Below are 13,653 nucleotides of genomic sequence, written 5' to 3' on the forward strand. Positions count from 1 at the left end.
TCAGTGTAATGAGAACAGTGGCTACAATCTGTACTGAATGCTGAATTAGAGTATATTTACGATGACTGCTCTATTAGAGTATTTCGATCTTTTTACAAATTTAAGTAACTGAAAAGTGAATGCCAGACTGTGTCACCATGGGTTCTGGCTCTGCTTAGCACTACAGTTATAGATACTATTGTGTGTGGTACAGTAATGCTGTCTAGTAACGTTTGAGTAGTACCAAAACTCCAGGACTGCTCAGCCTGTTCACTGAGTTGAGCATTTTTTACCGAGGCAGCTGCCTTGGTTGCCTCAATGGTAGCTACGCCACTGGTGCACACACCAGCCATAAAATTGTGTTGTCCATGTGTATGGACATGAAAAAATTTCAGAAACTAGGGGGGTGAATCACTATCCCTATTACTTCTTGTTTACTCAGTTTTTTTTTCAGAATCACAACTTCGATCCCTATTCTACTTGTTTAAATTTACAATTGTTTTGCCACAATACTGCTTAATACATCAATACAAGCCAAGCAGCTTGATTTGTGTACATTGAATTTAAGATTCCTATTTTGGCTTTTTATTTGAACAGTTGAAATAGGAATCTTAAATTCAATGTACACAAATCAAGCTGCTTGGCTTGTATTGATGTATTAAGCAGTATTGTGAATCACCAGCTCTATTACTTCTTGTTTACACAGTTTTTCTGAATCACAACTTCAATCCCTATTCTACTTGTTTATATTTACAATTTTTTACCCCCCTAGTATTAGGGATGATGAAGGTTTGGGCTTTTCTGGCCAAAATATCACCTAAAACCAGCCTCACAATACCCTCATGGCATCTTGGCAGTATTGGTTAGGTATAGTCAAGCCCAAAAGTGCCTTCAGCATGATCTGAAATAATTCCAAAAGTTGCTACGGAAATTTTTAATACTTTTAATTACTGAAATTTTCTGCTGTTTCATACTGTAACTTAACTTAATAATGGATAAGGCTACAGGCTTGATTTTTTCACTGTTCAACATTGCTTCAACAGGATCAGTCATACTGCAGTGCGTATAATGCATGTTTCATGGACTTACCTGTGTCCTCCTTTGTGTCCCATTTTTCTTTGCTGACAGCGAAAGGTGTTGATTCACAGTAGTGTTCATGTGATGGCTTTCCTACGTTAGGTGGGAATAGTTTGAATTTTCCATTGTGACTGATTGATTGCAGATGTCCTTTCCCTAGTGTTTCTTCATTTGTAATGTTGCGTAATGGGCTGAACATAGCTGAAAACGAAGCATAATGGCTACTTTACTATTTCAGTAATTGATATTTGGGGTGTGCATTCAGGCGAAAATGATAAGCCTGGTGCCATTCTTTCCATTCTAATGTGGTATGTGTGAGTTCACCAGTCATAATTATATGTTACAAAACAGTAAACAAACAAGTATAAGGAAAAATTAAGAATCTTAAGTTCGATTAGAATAATAAGTAGTGAAACAAGGGAGGTCACCTACACCTGAAGAATAGCTACTAGTGGACATTTAATCCTAGTTCAATTGTAGGTAGAGACTAAAGTAGGGATTTAATGTTCACTAGTATATCTTCAAGTGTAGGCGACCTCCATTGTTTCACTAATTTTTATTTCTATGGTCCCTAATTGAACTTAAAATTCTTAATTTTTCCTTATAAAAAATTTATTAGCATTAACATCATTGCAGCCATTTGTGGCTGTAACTTTAATGTTTTTCACCCAGGCTTTTGAAGACTGCATCGCTTTTTTTACAGCTTATAGCTGTTCTTTGGTAAAAAAGGATGTGGGCAGGGATGAGAAACAATTAATCAAGTTTGCCTGGTCTAACCCTGCTATCACAGCTGATCACCTCACTTAATTTCTACTTTATAAATGAAAATTCTAACTAAAATCTACTCAATTTAAAAGTTCATAATTTCATAGATCTACCAATGGAAAATCTAGATTGTTCTAGAACATTCTATGTGCGTTCTATTTGAAATCGGAAAAAAATGTGTGCTTTATTAGAGCATACAAAAGTAATCAAATAAACTCTGTAATATATACAATACTATTACAACTTCTCTAGTATTTAATTAACTGTAAATTTTAATGATCTTTTTTTTCTCAGCAGAGCTGTCTACCCAGTTTGATAATAAATAAATAAATAAATAAACAGTATTCCATCAAATCAAAGCCGATGTTATAAACTATTTTGGTACAGATTGGTGGGGTAGTACACCTATTCACAGGGATGAAAATAGCAGTTAGCCATCGGCCAAAATCCGGCCATTTCGCTAGGTTGGCCATCCATTTTATCCATAATACCATACCTGTTTCACTGCCCATACAAAAGTCTCAATAGTAGCAGTGAAATTTATCCCGTATTTCACTGACAGCAGTGAAAAAGTTGTAATTGCAATTTCATTGGCTAGAATTTATGTTAACAATGTAGCGCCAATTAGTGTCGACGCGTGCTTAATACATAGTGACAAATTGCGTACATGGCAACGCTAATGCACAGCATGCGCATATGCAGCGAGTATGGTATTAACTGGGAATAGCATGGGTAGCAGTGAAATTTGGGATAAATACCACTCTTGTTGTATTGGCAATGGTAAATTTCACTCGGCTTCGCCTCGTGAAATTTATCCCCATTTCCAATACAACACTCGTGATATTTATCCCAAATTTCACTGCTACCCATGCTATTACTAGTACCAACCGGCCCAATAGCCGAACAATAAATAACCGGAAGTTAATGCATTATATGAACCATTATTAATGTACACTCGTGTGGTTACGTAAAGTGCTGGGTTGTTATTAATTTAAAACGGCCACCAACATTTTGAGCGATGTTTCAAGTGGTGTTCGCACATCCAGTACTGGCAAGAGGCCTCAAAGCCATTCATAGGCCAGCTTTAGAGTTTGCTTATACCCAAATTTCTACTCATCTACAGAAATAGTGAGGACAGTAGTTACAAGTGTACTGTGTACAATTTATTCAATTGAATTGTAATAATCAAGAACGTGTCTTTATAGCAAATTTCCTTCAGCAGTTTTCAGTGATAAAGCATTCCAAATGGATATGTAATGGCATGAATTAAACAAAATTATTATTTCAACAAATACTTAATGATTCATCACCTTAATAATGCATGTATTATCTGGCCATTTGATTATCCAAACATTCTGTTATCTGAACTGTGGAAATGACTGTTTTATTAGAGTATTTAGATGAAGGTGTACATTCTATTAGAGTATTTGAATGGAGTTCTGTATATAAATGAATAGACGTCTATTATTTGATTATCTGAAGTCACCCAGGGCCCAAAGAGTTTGGGTAATGGAGTGTACTTCTGGTTTGAACCATTCAATAGAATAGTCTTTGGTTACTAAGTTGTATTCATTCGTATTTAGGTACGAGGAAACTGTCATGCCTACAACAATGATGGTTTTATTCTAACCTGAAAATCTGGTAAAAGGTGTAATCACCCTCTGTAACTATTTGCAACAGGTTGTTATTTGGTATTTTGATATCCCTCAAAGTGATGGGCAGATTCCCAAGTAAACAGTTCGTTACAATGTGCAAAGTGTTGATACTGGGTCATTGAGTGAAGTACTGCTGTTGGACAAAGTGTTCAATAAGTAACAAACCATAGGTTCAGCAGTTTTGATTAAAACTCACAGTATACTGGTGTGATTTACATACAACTTAGTGCCCAAGGAGAATGAAGGCTGCTCTATTGAATGGTCGAAATTGGAAACCTGTGCACCGTTGTGATAAGGGAATATATAAGTACTTGCTCCTGATAACTGATGACCCACCGTCAACAATGCCATCACTATAGTAAATAAAATCTCACCACCTTGACTGAGCCTGTGCAAGGTACACTAGCCAGTTATTTCAAAACAGCTACAACAATGCATATTTCACACTTTTCACAAGTGTAACAGGACAATAAACAATATTTTAAGTCAGATAGAGACACTCTGATCAGTTTGCGGTCAATCACCCAAATTGAACACTAATACAAACAATTTCACAACTATAATTCGTTTTATTTTTGTGCAAAAATATCATGATAAATTTTTGTGTAAATTATGATTGTATGATTTAGCTACACAGATATTGTTATACGTGACTGTTCTATTAGAGTACCTTGATCTTTTGCATCACTGGTAGCCATAGATGGCAGAAAGAGGGGGGCTAGGGGGCTGAAGCCCCCCTCGGTCTGCTGAGGTATCATACTGAAATTATCCTTCTTGGGATGGGGCTGAAAACCTTGATAAAGATCGATATACTCTAATAGAATGCTCAAATACCCTAATAGAGCAGTCAAGACTTTCATAAAAATGTGATCCTAAAAGTGGTAAAAAAAGAAAAGAAAGCGTCGCCTGTAGTGGAACTCAAACCAGATACCTCTTACTTTGACAGTTGTTGGCTTACCACTGTACCAATGTTTCCGGGTGACTAAGACTGTTTTGTACTACTTATAAATCCTATTATTATGTTCCTGATTAACTCTGTAGTCAACAAAAACTTTTCCCAAAGAAGTTTTTATTAACTTCAGATAGCCTGTTTAAAATACTTTTGACTAAAAGTTGGTGTTTTAGTTAAAACGCTTCAAATTGTACTTATAAAATTGCTATAAATCAATTTTGGTGAACTTTGTGACATTGTGAAAACTATAATAGCTACAGCTTCTTGGGGGCCAGCCCCCCATACCCACTGTTCTAAAGGCATTAAGTCACACAATTAACGCTCAGAAACTTTCTATAGCTAGTTGCTGATACAAAAAAATTTTTTGTGTGTAAGTTTTTTGAATGTTTAGCATATGAAAATTGAATTACAGCATATAATCAAAGCTATTGTTTGTAAAAACTGAGTATACTGTTGCAACTTGATTTTAAGTCACCAAAAAGAAATGGAGATATTTTTAGGTAATTATAAATCTTAATAATTACTGATGTAGTTAGGTAATGCAGGGTAATTACACAGGAAACAAGGAATCTGTAAATGTTGGCCTTAAGCTTTACATTACACATTTTACTCCTAATGTCATGTACATCGTAACACATATATATACATATATCTAATCCAAAACAGCCAAGCTGTAAAAAAAAGAGTGCGGCCCTGAGAAAGGCTATGGTGAAAAAAGATGCGAAATCCAAGGTGGCGGCCAAGAAATGGCTGTGATGGTAGGTTAATGGTAAAAATTTTAATAACAAAAATTCAGGTAAATTTGGTGCCACTTGGTCTTGGCATAAGATTCACCTGAATTGTCGTTATTAAAATTTTTACCATTAACCTACCATCACAGCCATTTCTTGGCCGCCACCTTGGATTTCACATCTTTTTTCACCATAGCCTTTCTTAGGGCCGCACTCTTTTTTTACAGCTTGGCTGTTTTGGATTAGATTTCACTTCTTTTTGTATTTGTATACCCCAAAGCTGACCTATGGCTGGCTTTAGGGCTTTTTAACCTATCATTTTGTTTCTTTACTACAGGAAGAAGAAAAGATGAAGCAGGGTGATTTCTTTGTAGCCGACCTCTATGCAAGGTGACTCTTCTAGCTGATCTCTCTACCGGATGACTTGGTTGTAGCTGAACTCTCTACAGGGTGATTTGTTTGTAGCTGAACTCTCTACAAGGTAACTTCTTCTAGCTGATCTTTGTACAGGGTGATTTGTTTGTAGCTGAATTCTCTACAGGGCGATTTGTTTGCAGCTAATCTGCTGAACTCTCTACAATGTAACTTCTTCTAGCTGAACTCTCTACGGGTGGCTTGTTTCTAGCTGATCTCTCTACAGGGTAACTTGTTTCTAGCTGAACTCTCTACAGGGTGATTTGTTTGTAGCTGAACTCTCTACAAGGTAACTTTTTCTATAGTAGCTGATCTTTCTACAGGGTGATTCTCTACAGGGCAATTTGTTTGCAGCTGAACTCTCTACATGGTAGTTTCTTTGTAGCTGAACTCTCTACAATGTAACTTCTTCTAGCTGAACTCTCTACAGGGTGATTTGTTTGTAGCTGAACTCTCTACAGGGTGATTTGTTTGTAGCTGAACTCTCTACAAGGTAACTTCTTCTAGCTGATTTTTCTACAGGGTAATTTGCTTGTAGTTGAGTTCTCTACAGGGTGATTTGTTTGCAGCTGAACTCTCTACATGGTAGTTTCTTTGTAGCTGAACTCTCTATAATGTAACTTCTTCTATCTGAACTCTCTACAGGATGACTTGTTTCTAGCTGATCTCTGTACAGGGTGAATTGTTCCTGGCTGAACTCTCTACAGGTGATTTGTTCGCAGCTGAACTCTCTTACATGGTGGTTTCTTTGTAGCTGAACTCTCTACAAAGTAACTTCTTCTAGCTGATCTATCTACAGGATGACTTGTTTCTAACTGAACTCTCTACAGTGTGATCTGTTCATAGCGGAACTTTCTACTGGGTGATTTGTTTGCAGCTAAACTCTTTGCATGATTGTTTCTTTGTAACTGAACTCTCTACAAGGTGACTTCTTCTAGCTGATCTCTCTACAGGATAACTTGTTTCTAACTGAACTCTCTACAGTGTGATCTGTTCATAGCGGAACTTTCTACTGGGTGATTTGTTTGCAGCTAAACTCTTTGCATGATTGTTTCTTTGTAACTGAACTCTCTACAAGGTAACTTCTTCCAGCTGATCTATCTACAGGGCAATTTGTTTGTAGCTGAATTCTCTACAGGGTGATTTATTTGAGCTGAACTCTCTACATGATGGCTTCTTTGTAACTGAACTCTCTATTAGGTACCTTCTTCTAGCTGATCTGACTACAGGGTGACTTGTTGTACCTGAATTCCCTACAGAATAACTTGCAATGTAATATAACTGAGTAAATTATAAATGCAGCTGAATGCTTTATTAGGGTGACTGTTCTGAGAGTATCTCGATCTCGCATTTGCTGCACGTAGTTGCCTTTCGAATCATAACTCAGTGAGTTGTAATCCGATTCTTCTGTATACTACTGCAAGGACTTTCTATGATGATTGTTCCAGCTACATACTGATTTTCAGCTCGTTGCTCTAAGCGGTTTACCTGGTAGACACGAAAACTAATAGTTCTTTTTATTCATAAAAATCGATCGCGTAATTTTGACACAGGTTGGGTTTTGTGTCATATCTCCATGGTCTTTATCCCGATTCCTTTCAAACCACAAAAAGGCACTCCTACGATGGTTGCTCCATCTACATATCAATTGTCAACTGATTCCTCCAAGGGGTTTATCCTGTAGGCATGACAGACCTTCGACCTTATTTTACACAAATAATCGGTCATAACTCCGTGAATGTTCATCGGATTCCTACCAAAGTTGGTACGGAAATCCGCCTTAATGAGCCCTTTAAGCGTGCCAAATGTCAGCCCAATCCGAGGTCGCATCCGTGTTTTATGGCGAATTTTGCGAAGTGTGCGAAATGAAGATGAAGAAGAAAAAAACGAAGAAATTAAAACGAAATTTGGTTCGCTCGTATCTCGGAAATGGCTGGAGCGATTTTCTTCAAATTTGGTATGTAGACTCCCCTAACTGGGCGGCACGTCTCTAGCAATTTTGGTTCCAATCGCATAAGGGATCACAGAGCTACATAGGTGTGAAAATTGCTTTTTCTTTCTTCCTGTTAATATACTCACGGTGTGGCGCGCCGACTTCTTGGGGCTTGATATATATGTAATAGTTATACCACGGGCACTCGTGCTTTGCCTGATATATACACACTTGCACTCGAGCCACAGTAGACCCACCTAATTGGCAAAATCTTTAATTGCTATGCCCTTCTCTTATATAGGGAACCAAGTAAGCTGTGATTGTGGGATTGAATTTTGTCAAACAAACTGTGATTGTGGGATTCAATCTTAATACATCAAACAGTAGTTTGATTTTATTTTTGCTAATTTTAAGAGACTAGTGTTAATTATGTTACTTTAATTGCTACATTTACAAAAGTAAAAAATAAACTACTGTTGATGTATTAAAATTGAATCCCACAATCACATGTTGTTTGGCAGAATTCAATCCCACAATCACAGCTTGCTTGATTTCCTATATAAGAGAAGAGGACAACAGTATAACATCAAAGAAATCTGATTTCTGGATATAGTGTGCACTCCTATTAGGTGTACAATGTCTCAAGTTAACAAGATATCTAATCAAAAACAGCCAAGCTGTAAAAAAAGGAGTGCGGCCCTTGAAAAGGCTATGGTGAAAAAAGATGTGAAATCCAAGGTGGCGGCCAAGAAATGGCTGTGATGGTAGGTTAATGGTAAAAATTTTAATAACGACAATTCAGGTGAATTTGGTGCCGCTTGGTCAATTGGCACAAAATTCACCTGAATTGTCATTATTAAAATTTTTACCATTAACCTACCATCACAGCCATTTCTTGGCCGCCACCTTGGATTTCACATCTTTTTTCACCATAGCCTTTTCAAGGGCCGCACTCCTTTTTTTACAGCTTGGCTGTTTTTGATTAGATTTCACTTCTTTTTGTATTTGTATACCCCAAAGCCAGCCTATGGCCAGCTTTGGGGCTTTTTAACCTATATATTTTTCTTTACCACAAGAAAAAGAAAAAGATGAAGCAGATTTAATAAACACTTTAACTCATTCTGATTTTATCAGTAAATGTACAAATTATATATATAATACATATATCAAGAGTTCATAATATAAAAAGAGAGCATATATTTATTACATGTCAATTAATCTCCACAGGATAATTTGCAGCTGATCTCTCTACTGGGTGATACAGCTCTCTTTGATGTGCTGTATGAGGGTAGCTTGTGTTGGAGGAAAGGGCATCTATTGCTCTACCTTTTGCAAGTGAAGAGCTCCATTCTGGCTTCAATGACATACTCCTTACCACTAGTGTGGTCATACAACAACACAACAACTCATACTAATAAATGCAACCAATTTTCTATAGTTTTTACACTTGGGCAGGCAGTTAAAGTGCTAAATACTGGAGTGACGTCTTCATATGCTTTCCAGGTTTTCCATGCAGTCTTCTTTCCTCTTCCTCCAAAGCTTAACACTGTGTCACAACCAGTAAAGACATGGAACATTGGTAAAACAAGACAATGTTGTGGTCCAAGTACCTTAGCCAACTCATGAATTGCACAATACTGGAAATTCTTACCAGTATCAAATGCAATCCACAATTCTGAAATGTCTAGATGATCAACTGCTGCAATAGCTAGAACTACAACATCAGTGTCAACTGTACGTATCAATACTGTTTTGTATTCTTTTCTTGCTGCATCCTCTAGATGAAGAATGATTCTAGTATCGGCCTCTTCATGTGTGCATGGAGCTAAATCTGAAACATCTGGATGATTTATGCACAGCACTTCAGAATCTTGAGTTGTGATAATTCTTTGTTGGTTTTAATGCAAGCTACACTTAACATGGCAAGAAATAAAAATACTTAATTTTTTGTTGTCATTGATTCGAAGAAATTCCTGCCAATTACCTGGGATTGTGCTAGAATGCTCAACACGCCTCCTTATACCTTTCCCTCTCCTGTTTCAAGCATCTGTTTTCAAGCTGTCTGGCTGGTAAACATCCCAGATGATGTCCAATCTGAGCAAATTCTGAAGTTGCGTTGTGACTTAGGGTATAAGAACACATTTGGTAAAATCATCAAATGTCCTTGCGGTACCAGGTTGCAGCATGGTAACTATAGCTACACCATCAAGAATGCTCACTTGTACTGTGGGTGATAAAAAACAATTATTTACAGAAATGGCTTCTTCTAAACAGTGCAATAAATCTGACTTCTTTCCAGTTCTCAATTTACCCATTTGTGATAGTGGTGGTATATAAGACTGATTTTCATGCTTTAAAAATTCATCCAAATCACCGTTGCATGTTTGAGAGGCTACATACAGTCTAGAAAAAAGAGAACAATCAATTCTAAGAGACTTTAGTTGCAGCTGTGATTTCCCTTTGACTGGAAGTTGGCTGAAGAGTCAGAGGTTGTACCTTTAATAGGATCCACTATTAGTACTTAACTAACCTTTCAGTGACGTACAATTCATACTAGTCATGTCCCGGTATCTCAATACAGCGCGCTGTCTGCCATTGCAGAGTCTACAATGTTTCTGCTATCCAAAACAAGAAGATCATCACTACATTCAGCGAAAGGATTCCCCATTTGCTGTACAAAACACTGTAGACTATGCAGTGGCAGACATAGTGTGCTGTATTGAGACAATGGGAGGTGACTAATATGAATTGTACATAACTGAAAGGTTAGTTAATCAAAATGTACCAATAACAGATCCTATTAAAGGTAACAACAATTATCTTCTTCAATGATTTCACATCTTGTGCAACTACCTGCAGATGTTTCTTCTGTTCATGGTGACAAAAATCTGAACTCTGCGACTTTTGAATAGAACATTCAAATTCGTCAATTAAATGAGCCATTCTGAACCAGATACCATCCATTGATGTAAAGCAGCTGGATTCTCTGTTAAGCCCACTGCACCGCTATCACCTTTTACTGATGCATTATTTTTTTCTCATGAACCTGATCAATAGTGATAGCTGAGAATACCCTCCTGGATTTCCTCACAGCGAAATTGCCTTTCACAAACCCTGCATAGACATCTGGATGGTGCTCTAATAGTGAAACTAAATCACGTAAATGAATTGGTATCCATCTGGCATGGTCTAAAGCGAAAAACCAAAGGAACAATTTTGGTCAAGGCTTCAATGTATAGCTGGAAATCTCCTTCTCGTATTGCTCTTACTTATATAAGTACAAACAATTCCAATTGTAATACAATGTGCCAGAATTGAAAGTGTGGACACATACCAGCTCTACCTATGCACCATTTCTCCAGTGATGACACTATGTCACTGTCCTCTCAAATTCCCTTGCAATAATCACTGAATGAATCCTCCAGAAGAAGGTATAGACTGCTAGCAGTCGCTTGATGTGCTCATGTGGTGCATGTGAGATGGGAAACCCGCAGAAATGATCCGCTGTCCCAGATGTGGAAACTCCAGCCTGAACAAGTGCCTCTGTCCATTCACTGCATTCCAACAGATCACCAAGAATCTTAAAAGCTTAAGATAATTTTCTTTCAGGTAAACCCTCTACAGGGTGACATGTTTCTAGCTGAATTTTCTACAGGGTGACTTGGTTCTATCTGATCATTCTAAAAGGTAATTTGTTTCTAATTGATCCTTCTGTGGGGTGGTAAGTTTTGTAACCTGTCCCATCAGAAATGCACTTAGACTCAACTGGACAATGGAGCACTTCAGATGTATTTTCCTGACACCATATGCATAGGCTCCAATCTGTTTGATTAGAATCTGATGATATGCTAGGTTGTCGAGGATCCACAATCTTATAAATTTTAGCCATTTTATTGTAACTGCAACATTAAAAATACAAAAATTCACTACATGTTAATTATAGTTAATGCACTTTTGTTTGACAGTGATGGATCAAGAAATACAGATAGATATCTTCATAAAAGTCCACATTCTGCTAATTATGTATTATTAGATACAGTATATGCTGTTGTATGATGCACTCACCTTAATGAGTAAAGGAAATATTACATTTTTCAAATATCCCAATGGCAATTAAAATTGATTACTAAGCACATGGTAAACAGCTGCTTGTAATACAAGGAAGCAGCTGCTTATTATTATGCAACAATAATATATTATTAGTGTTTATAAATTTTTTGTATTGATATTAATGATTAAAACTTTTCATATCCACAAAATTTCTGTACCAAAAAAAGGGAAAACCCCTTTTGTCCCCTGTGGTGTTCACCTATCTCCATTAAAGCTAAGAACACACATATTCCACTAAAATTAGCCACTGAATATACTGAAGTTTAGGCTGCTATGTCCGATTAAAAATCCAGATAGCACAAAAAGTAGCCATTTTAAAGCAAGTGCCACACCCACAATAGGACAAATCTTGGATGCCCCTATAGCTAAAAATCTTTCTAAGGACATGTCCTAACACTGTGCCAAATTTCATGTTTTTATCACAAAAGGCACAATTCATGCAAAAATTGTCACAAATCCACTGTACTACATAGCAATTTTCAACTGATTCCTCAAAGTAGTTTACCCTGTAGGCGTGACAGACCTTCGACCTTATTTTACGCAAATAATCGGTCATAACTCCGTGAATGTTCATCGGATTCCTACCAAAGTTGGTACAAAGATCCGCCTTAATGAGCCCTTTAAGTGTGCCAAATTTCACCCCAATCCGAGCACGCATTCGTGTTTTATGGCGGATTTTGCGAAGTGTGCGAAATGAAGAAGTAGAAGAAGAAAAAAACGAAGAAATTAAAACGAAATTTTGTTCGCTCGTATCTCGGAAATGGCTGGAGCGATTTTCTTCAAATTTGGTGTGTAGACTCCCCTTGCTAGCCGGCACCTCTCTAGCAAATTTGGTTCCAATCGGATAAGAGATCACAGAGCTACATAAGTGTGAAAATTGCATTTTCTTTCTTCCTGTTAATATACTCACGGGTGGCACGCCGGCTTCTTGGGCCGCACGACACACTACCGTGTGTCTTGATACGTACTGGTGGCAGTGCGTATATCTCGTTAAGGCAGTGTGTAATGAGATATACGCACTGCCTTAATGAGATATACCCACTGGTAGCAGTGCGTATATCTCATTAACATTTTTGAGTCAGTGCGATACGTGATATATATGCACTGGCTTTCCTTTGATCTGAGGTGTGAAAGTGGTACATATATATATAATAAAATTATGCAAGAAGTTGGAGTCAAACAAGTCTTGTGTTTTGGTTTGTGTTAAATGTTATCAACTTACGCTGTAAAATAGATTCTTGCTCCCTCATTAAAACAGCAACCATAAGATCTCACCAATTCAATAAGGAACTGCATGGGGACATGATTGCATATACAAGTGCAACTAGTCACTGACTTTGGGGAATACCCAGTTTGGCATGATTATGGTCAGAGGTTACATATTTTGTCCTACTGAGTAATACAGGTCATAATTGCAGACAAATAATACCGAAGAGCATAATAGGTAGATTTAGTAGCATAGAAGTTTACGACATAGTGTAAGCAATCATTTATCGGATTGACTCAATTACCAGAAACACATGTTTCAATTATCGGATGGGTGTTTTACTAATAAAAGCTGGTGGAACTCCATGGTACAAAGAAGTGGCATGGTTGACAAAGAGTGTGTGTGTTTATTAGTGGTTATAATTTTACTGATAAAGGAATGGACAAAAGTTAGCAGTTTGTGTAACTTCTGTGCTGTAGATATGGGGCTGTTTCTGGAAGTGACTTTAGCACGGCACTTGCTCTTCATCAGTTTGAGAGCCCATGACAGTCTACTGTTAATTTCTACTTCAGTATTAGTCACCAAACAATAAAGGAAACAAGCCAAGACATGATCAAGGTCAGCACTCACTGAAACTTCCACGGAAAAACACGTACAGCTACTGTCGAACTAGGGAGTTAAACTGGCTTAACTGAAGATGACATGGTGGTTATATTGATGAAAATGTAGTCCAGAATAGTGTACTACCATCTAACCAACTGTTGAGAAACATAGGAACCTAATACTCATCTCCGTGACTGAAGTTCAAGTATGCCACCATGCTTTCTCTA

At 37.3% G+C, this 13,653-nt stretch overlaps 1 protein-coding gene across 1 annotated transcript in view; it reads right to left on the reverse strand.

Moving 5' to 3' along the window:
- The window catches only part of LOC136267653 (uncharacterized), a 38,815-nt gene that overhangs the window by 10,666 nt on the left and 14,496 nt on the right, over positions 1-13,653 (reverse strand). The window contains exon 9 of the mRNA XM_066062803.1: positions 12,839-12,906. Coding sequence (XP_065918875.1) covers positions 12,839-12,906 — 68 coding nt within the window. The remainder of the gene's footprint in view (positions 1-12,838; positions 12,907-13,653) is intronic.

This window comes from Dysidea avara, chromosome 9 (genome assembly GCF_963678975.1).
Source record: "Dysidea avara chromosome 9, odDysAvar1.4, whole genome shotgun sequence".
NCBI classification, from domain to species: domain Eukaryota; kingdom Metazoa; phylum Porifera; class Demospongiae; order Dictyoceratida; family Dysideidae; genus Dysidea; species Dysidea avara.